This window comes from Dipodomys ordii, unplaced genomic scaffold, assembly GCF_000151885.1.
Source record: "Dipodomys ordii isolate 6190 unplaced genomic scaffold, Dord_2.0 Scaffold7, whole genome shotgun sequence".
In the NCBI taxonomy this organism is placed as follows: domain Eukaryota; kingdom Metazoa; phylum Chordata; class Mammalia; order Rodentia; family Heteromyidae; genus Dipodomys; species Dipodomys ordii.
In genome coordinates this window covers 19,951,382-19,959,479 of record NW_012267223.1, presented here as the reverse complement: position 1 = coordinate 19,959,479, position 8,098 = coordinate 19,951,382, and the positions used below count along the sequence as shown (strand labels likewise).

The window sequence follows — 8,098 nt, the reverse complement described above, 5'->3', positions numbered from 1 at the left end:
ACAAGTTCTGGCCTTGTAGCTCAGGCTGGCCTCAAACTCTCAAGTCTTCTGCCTCAGTCTCCTAAGGGCTCTTGAGTTGTCACACAAGGAGCTAAATAAGCCTATCAGGCATAGTGCATACAGTTACCCAGAGAATCCAGCCTGGTTTATTTTATCCTAACCCCGGGGTTCCCCAAGTTAAATATGTAGCAGACTCACTTAGGGCATCTGCTAAAATACACATTCCCCAGCTCACATCTGAGAGAATTCTAGAAGGGAACCTGGAGTCTGCTTATGTGACCCATGCCACATGTTACCCCTTGGAGGTGAGAGCACTGCTCCAGATAGCAACCCTCCAAGACCAGCACAGACCCAGGGAGTCTCTGGGAGGTGGGAAGGAAGGTGAGCAGAAAGTTCTGGAGCCAGTCAGGGAGTGTAGCATTTGCCCTGGGGAGTGGCCTCTTTTCTACCAAAAGGGTTGCTGAGAGTTGGGGGGACACTGCTTCCATGGGGCCTTTTGTACCTTGAGGGGAGGCTGGGTATCACAAGTGCCTTCTCACCCAGATTCCCAGCTGGGGCTTTTTGTAGTGTCAAGACAGGTTCACGCCTGCCTCTCCCAGAGGCCTCCAGCTGAAGCCTGGATGTTCCCTGATTGCTGGGCTGGGCTGCTGACCCCTCTGCTTCTGCCTCCAGATGCATCCCTGTCCCAGCTAACCTTTCATTCTTCTCCCTTCCCTCTCTCCTTCCTCTCCCCCCACCTTGTCCCCTCTGCCTGTCCTGGGGGCTGGGTCTCTCCTGTGCTTCTTGGTGTCTCTCTTTGGCCTTCTTTCTTCCCTATCAGTAACCATGGGTGGCCCCACCCTACTCTGGTTTTAGACCCTTTGATCCAAACCCCACAGCCCTCCCCTGCTTCCTTTCTGTCCCTGCCCAGTGCCCCACCTCCTCAATTCAGGGGACCGCTGTCTCCAGATGCCCCTCTGGTCTCTCGCTTTTGCAGTTAATTATCTCTTGGACTTATGGAGGTTTATCCATTTTTCAAAACTTCAGCTGGGAGCCAGCGCCAAGGCAGGCTTTCCTGTGCTCTCTCTGACCCCTGACCCCTGTTTTTGTTCCAGGCCACTAAACCATCTAAAGAGATGAGCGGGTCGAATGAGACCTCGAGCCCAGTCTCAGAAAAGCCCTCGGGTTCCAGAACCTCCATCCCTGTATTGACTTCCTTTGGGGCGAGGAATTCTTCCATCTCCTTCTAGAAGCCCCTCCCATCTCCCTCCCAGCCTGTGCCCTCCCTCACTCCCGCCATCACCCCTCACTTCCTCCATCTCCACTCCACCTCACCCTCCAAAGGCTCGCCACGTGTGTGGGGCCCTCCTCGGACCTCGTATTCATCCCCCATTGGTGTTTTTGGTTTTTAAAATAAATCACAATTATCTTTTTTTTTTTTAATTTTTAAAAGCAAAAGAGTACAAGTAAAAACCAAACACACCATCCTTGACTTCCTCTTGTTCTCAAATGGCCTGTCCTCCGCCCACGTCCTTCACCTCTCTCCTTCTCTTTCACCTTCTTCCTCCCAAGTCCATCCTGAAGTTCCCACCTCCCACCCCTACCCCCACCCCCACCCCTCCTACCTTCCCTCCCTAATTTCCCAAGAATACCTGGAACAAACTCTGAGCCACGGAGACTTGGAGCAGCAAGAGACTCCTCCCCTTACAGCATCCCTTCCTGGAGGAGCGGTGGACATTGGACCAAGCCCAGCATCAGGCTGGACCATGGGACAAGGGAGACCCTGGCCCTGGAGATGCCCCACTCCCTGTCCAACCTCAGAAGAGACAGTGAACACTGCTGCTACTCTACTTACTCCCTTCCTCTCCAGCCACAGTGGGCAAGAAAGACAGATGGGACTGACTATGGGACTGGCCAGAGACAAGCCCGAGTCTGAGAGGCCTCAGGCTGGGGGGTGAGGTGGACCCTGGGTCCCTGGGGATGATCTGGTTTACTAGGGCCCTGTGTGGTGTGGTGGAGGCGGCTGGGCCGGTGCTACGGGAGGAAGGAGGCCGGGTGGAGGGTGGTCTTGCAGACATTCTGCCGCTGGGGCTCTGCCTTGGGAGAGGGCAGCGCAGGGAGGGGCATTTTAGTTTCCTAATTTAGCACTTTAAATGCCATTAACTTATTTAATGGGGGTGGGGTGGGTGAGGTTGAAGGGCCTAGATTAGATTTGGAGGCCTGAGGGTGGGGAGGGTGCAGTGGTGAGGGGAATGGGGAAAGACTGACTGCAGTGATGGGGGCGGCAGTGAGGGGGGGCGGTGAGGATAAGCTGGCTTTGACCCCGCAGCTGAGGGAAGCTTGGCCTTCAGCCATCTTTGTGATTTGAGGGTTATCACGGAACGGGGTGAGACCTGTGGGGATCCAGTGATCACTGGTGAGATGTCTGAGGGTCCCCAAGGCCTGAGCAGCAGGCCAGGTGCCTTCCCTTGCTGAAGCCCCTTGTAGGAGGAGAGCACCACGTCCATTCTCAGTCCCGCCCCCCCTCCGGGGGGGGGCACAGAGGGGCCAGCAGGGAGGTGATGTGGAGGGGGAAGGATGGGATGGGCTCCCCAGGTTCCATTTGGAGCACAAGGTGTATTAAGCACAAGGAGTGGGCCTTGAGATTGGCTCCCCCTAAAGCACAGGACACTGAAGGAGACTATTGAAGGAGACAGAACCCCAAGAGTCTGGGATATGATGGGGAGGCTGGTGCTTGGGCATCAGGCAGGGGAAGCTGCTGAGGGCTTGGGGAGGGGTGGGAAACGGGGTTATAGTCATTAATTTGGTTTTTGGTTTCTGTTGTTTCATCTTTGTTTTTTAGCTTTGGATCATTTTTGTACCAAGGCAAGCAAGCCTTTTTGAAAAATAATAAGAGGAAAAAAAAAATCCCTCCTGGAAAAGAAAAAGAAAGGAAAAAAAAAAAACCCTAGAAAATAGGAGAAAAAAAAAAAGGACCTCATAAATGATGCAATTACTTTTAATTGCAGGCAACTCTTTACATTTAAGTGAAGTGTCTTAACATTTTATATTGTTTTAAAAATATATTTACATATTATATATATATGATATACGTAATATAAATATATATAAATATTTAAAAAAAGAAAAAAAATCACGGCACTCTCCCTAGCCGCTGTTTCGGCGGGGGGAGGGGCGCTGGGGACAGGCACACGGCCTGGCTTCTGTGGTCCAGTGAAGCGGTTTGGTTTGATTTGGCTGTACAGAGACCCCTGACTTGGGAGGGGTGGGGGAGAGGTGCCCCCCTCCTCCCTTCACGCCATTACACTCTGCTTGCTACTCTTTGCTTGTCCCCCACTCAGCCCTGTGACCTGAGTGTGTGCCCCACTGTCATTGTCTTGAGTTGAATGTCCCGTTGTGGGGGGAGGAGGGAAAGGGGGGAAAGCCCATCCATGAGGGGCCATGGAGGGAGCCGTGCCCCACCCCAGCCTCTCAAGTAGAGTCCAGCTTTCTTCCCTTTGGTTCCTGCACATTTATGGGCTTGGAGGCATTTGCGTCTGAGTGTGTGCAATGTGTGTGTATGTGTGTGTGTGTGTGTGTGAGTGCATGCTAGCACAAGCCCAATGACTGTGTGTGCAGATGCATGGGACATGCGTGCCACAGGCATGACCTATCACATGCAGGGGAGGTATGTGCACATAGATGCATGTGACCTGTTTGGGCATTGGCATGCGAATGTGTGAACATGTGAAAAGTGTGTGCAAAAATGCCTGGCTATTTGTGTGGGACCACGTGTGGATGGACAGGGGTATGTACATGGAGGTGCATGTGGCCTGTGTTTGCAGGTGTGTATGTGTGCACGTGTGCTGGTGCAGACAGGAGTGTGGGAGTCCCTCTATGGGTGTGTGCGCGTGTGTGTGCACTCGTGAGTGTCCCATCATTCCTGCACTACCCTCACGGCTCTTCCAAGCCCCTGTCCCCCTGGCCTCTCAAGACCCACAGCACGTCAATGACCCCAGCTGCATGCGCCTCGCTGCTCCGTCCATCAGTGTGTGCTTGACCAAGAGAAACTATGATGTCCTGGGGACCCCTGTACCTGGTCCCCTTGCCCCTGCCCACTGTGCTGTGTTATTCGCATGGGGGGTTTCCTCTCCTGCCCCTTCCACAATACACTGTTTCCCCAGGAGCCTCAGGGCTGAGGCTCTGAGTGGGGTCCCGGGAGGGATCCCGGGGCCATCCCGGCTCCACACCTGCCCTGTCCACCCCGTAGGGCCCATGTTGGTGTAGCAGTGATGGCTTCTGTGGATATTCTGTGACCTCTGTCGGTGTAACTTGACAATTTCTAAATGGAAAAGGGTTGCTGTGTTTTTTTTCTGTCTCTTTTTTAATGTCCTTTTTCTTCTCCCCACCTTCCTGCTCTTTCCTTTTTGGTTTTTCTAGCCGAGTGTTTGGGGCTTTAATAAAACTTTCTTTTTCCTCTCCTGGATCTCCTTCCTGTCTGCTGCTGTCTGATTATTTCTCGTCTTCACTATTGAGGGCATGGAAGGAGCTGGGATGGATGGGTTGGGCAAGGGGGCCAGTACTCAGGGCTTCAACCTCTGAGAGCAGGGTGTGGAGGAGGAGGAGGGACAGGACTTAGCATAAGGCCCATGAGAAGCAACACCATCTCAGCTGCTGAAGAGGAACCCTAAGAGCCAGCTCATGTGAGCACCCCGAGAGATGCTGTGTGTATTTCCTATGGCTGCTCTGCCACTCCCTACACAGGGGACTAAGAAGTCTGCACTGGGAGATGTTGGGCATCTGTCCAGAGTCATACAACCAGGGAGCTATAGGCTCTGGATCTGAGTCTGCTCTGCCCGACCCCACAGCCATGCTTTCCCCAAACCAAGTAGGGTCAGCTGGCTTCCAGCACTCTCCAGGCTGGATTTCAGCCTCCTGCCTCTGTGTGGGGTGACCTTTCATGATGACCCCAGCCCCTCTACAGCTTTCAGACTTCTGACTCTGGGACATGAACACCATCAGCCTTGAAGCTGTGGACACACATATGCAAACACGTGTAAGGAAACAAGATGCAGTGACTACACACCATGCACGTGGAGCAGGCCAGAGGTCCTGCTGGATGCTCTCAGGAATTCCTGGGGTGTGAAGGCTGTGTCACTGTTTGTGTGTTCTAAGCTCCCTTGAGGGAGCTCCAGGTGCTTGCCCTAGAACACTTAGCAATTCCGTCCCATATGGTGAGGGCAGTGTCCGGCATCCAGTCTTCCAGCCGTTGCTGGAGCCCCAGCTGCACTTTGTTCCAGCCCTCTGGAACAAAGGAACAGGTTGGGCATCTGCTCGCTGTCTGCTACCACATGGGTCCCCCTCCCACCAAGGCCCCCAGAAGGGCCAGTTCTCATCCTACCTGGATGAGAACTGACCATGAGGATGTTGGCAGATCTCGCCTTTTCTTTCGCATTCTATTCCCAGAAATGGAGCATAGCCAATACCACTCCCATCTCTCTGAATCATCACTGACTGAAGACCAAGGGAACAAATGGAACCAACAGCTGCCTGTCAGGGCTCACACCAGGCATGTCTTTACCCCTTCCAACCCCTTCTGCCCGCTGAATGGCAGTCCTTGTCAGTGTGCGCATGTGCTACGTAGGACATCCAAAACTGACTGCTACTTGGAGAAGGTGGCCCTGAGGGCAGGTAACCCAATTCTTGTAGCCTCTCCCTGGACTTTTATCCATGGGTCCACACTTACTAGCAGAGTGACTTTGGTCAAGTTGTCCCTGATCTGTGCCTCAGTTTCCTCACATACAGAATGGAGACGACTGGTGTTGAGTTCATGAATGCAGAGAATGGAATTGACGCACAAAGCACTGAGCCCACATTAACATTAGCTCCTAGCTCACACAGACACAGGACATTCAGAGCTCTTTCCAACCCCAGCATTCTTGCCTGGATTCTCTGATGGATGTCATCTGCTCTTCTTTCAGTCACTACGGGCTCATCAGAGGTACCTGGAAGCTGGCATGGTGCAGGTACAGCACCACAATGTAGAGGAAAGCCCACACTACACCGTATCCATGCAACTAACCCAATATACAAATCCCACACTGTCCTTTGGCAATATTGTCTTGGCCTGGAGGGCCTAGACTGGTAGCCTTCCAAACCTGTTTGGTGGGCAGCACTTTCGAAGTCGTACTGAAGGCTGGCAGACCAGAGAAGCAGGAGCTGTGCAGCTGCCTGGCCCCTGCAGGAGAGAGCTGATGCCTGAAGGCACCTGCGACCACTGCCCTCACAGCTTGCACCCATGCCCGCGCCACTGCTAAGACCAGTCTTCATGGCACTTAGAAGAAGCCTCCTGAAGGAAGAGGCTTGCCTCTAACTCGCCTAGCCTGGTTGTCCTGCCCTCCAGGGGCCTGGGAACCTCACCTGCTTCCCATCTCAGCCCTGCTCTGTCCCCTCCTCCCTCCCAAACAAGCGACACAGCTGACTCATGCCTTCAGGAAGGCTGTTTATTTCCAAGATATAGACTGTACTTTGAAGACAGGACTTTTCAGAAGCAAGAAAATCTTAGTTGTCGGCTAGACAGGTGTGTCAAGGACACAGTGAAAGGAGCCATGCGGAAAGGGCGGGGAGGAGCTTTACCCAACACTGTTACAACACTTTAAAATGAGCAAAACATCTTTAAAAATCCTTATAAATTCTTTATAATATGTTACACATTTAGAGACAATATTTACAATAAAGGGCTGGGAGAGGGAGGACAGAGAAATCTACAGCAAATCTTTGCATAAAACGAGGACTGACAGAAGGGGCAGGGCTTCCCTGGAATGAGTGAGGGGTCAGCAGGGGTCTGGTGCTCTGAGGTCTATTTACAATACTGGGGGGGGGGGCTGTGAAGGGGGCGCTGGGCCCTGCCCATCCTGCAGGAACAGCCCAGCTCAGACCCCATAAATCAGTGTGTGAAAGAGACAGACACCAGGGTGTTCCTGACTATCCCCTCCTAGGGGAAGAAACGGTGGGGAGTTCTGGGGGCTGAGCTGTGGACAGAGCAGGCCCAGCTGGAGGAACCAAAAGGGGGGAACCCTGGGTCCTCCCAAAACTGGGGAGCGGGGTAGCTCCCCTTGGTCAAAACGCTTCATGGGGTGACTGAAGAGGATGGCAAAGGGGGGTGGGGATGAGCTTGGTGAAGGGTTCAGTCTTGCCGCTGTGGCGTGGCCCCAGCCTCTTCCCCCGGCTCTAACAAGCGTGGGGGCAGGGATCCTGTGTGCACCGAAGGCAGGGACCTTGGGAACGGGCAAGGGGAGGAAGGGAGCAGAAGCTTCTACTGGAAACACCTTTGGACAGTGACTTACACACTCTCACACACAAATCCTCTCTCCAGACACAGGCCCCTCCTGAGCCGGGGGGCTGGTGGGGGAGGGCAGAGGAAAGAAGCCAAAAGCCAGTGATCACCCAGGATCTTTCTTCTAGCCTGGGTCTTGGGGCTCCCTCTCACTTCCCATGGCCAACGAAGGTTCCTAAGTGCAGCCTTATAAAGGCCCTGTCACCAATCCAGGGGACACAGACCCCAGCGGGGGGGGGGCCTCACTTCCCTTCACCTTTGTCCTGCTCCTGGCTTCACCTCAGCCCGCCCCACCAGTTCCAGCACACAAACCCCAGCGGCCTGTGTCCTCTCGCTAGCACCCTGCTGTGTCTAGGGGCAGTAGAAGTGGGGGTGCCAGCCAGAGGAGACTCGTTCCCCAAGGGGCCTTGTGGAGGCCGAGGTGGGGGGGGCGGTGATGGAGGGGGAGGGCGTTACAGACACTGATGGAGGCGGGAGGCGGCCTGGCGGCGCGGGGCCTGGCTCTGCAGGGCGCTCGGGTCCCCGGGCGGCAGCGAGGCGGCCGAGGCCCTGGCCTTGGTGGACTCCAGGCTGCTGAGGCCCGAGTCCTTGTTGTCGCTGAGGGCTCGCGCGCCGGGCGGCTCCGGGGCGCCCCCTCCGCCCAGCTCCTTCCACTCGTTGAAGTTGAGATCGGTCAGCGGGCTCTGCACCACCACGGTGTGGCGGCGCCAGCTGCTCCGGCGGCGCCGCGTTTCGGGGGACAGCGGGCGCCGCAGCCTCACGGCCAGCATGTCGTCGGCGGTTCCCCGCAGCCGCAGCCGCAGG

The 8,098-nt window shown here is 54.8% G+C and overlaps 2 protein-coding genes across 2 annotated transcripts in view; one reads left to right on the top strand and one right to left on the bottom strand.

The window, feature by feature from the left end:
* Positions 1 to 1,440, top strand: part of Srcin1 (SRC kinase signaling inhibitor 1) — a 70,921-nt gene extending 69,481 nt beyond the window's left edge. Inside the window, 1 exon segment of the mRNA XM_013036174.1 lies at positions 1,095 to 1,440. Coding sequence (XP_012891628.1) covers positions 1,095 to 1,229 — 135 coding nt within the window. The 3' untranslated portion in view covers positions 1,230 to 1,440.
* Positions 1,441 to 6,449: 5,009 nt separating this feature from the next.
* Positions 6,450 to 8,098, bottom strand: part of Arhgap23 (Rho GTPase activating protein 23) — a 53,303-nt gene continuing 51,654 nt past the window's right edge. Inside the window, exon 24 of the mRNA XM_013037093.1 lies at positions 6,450 to 8,050. Within this exon, the coding sequence (XP_012892547.1) occupies positions 7,747 to 8,050 (304 nt within the window). The 3' untranslated portion in view covers positions 6,450 to 7,746. The remainder of the gene's footprint in view (positions 8,051 to 8,098) is intronic.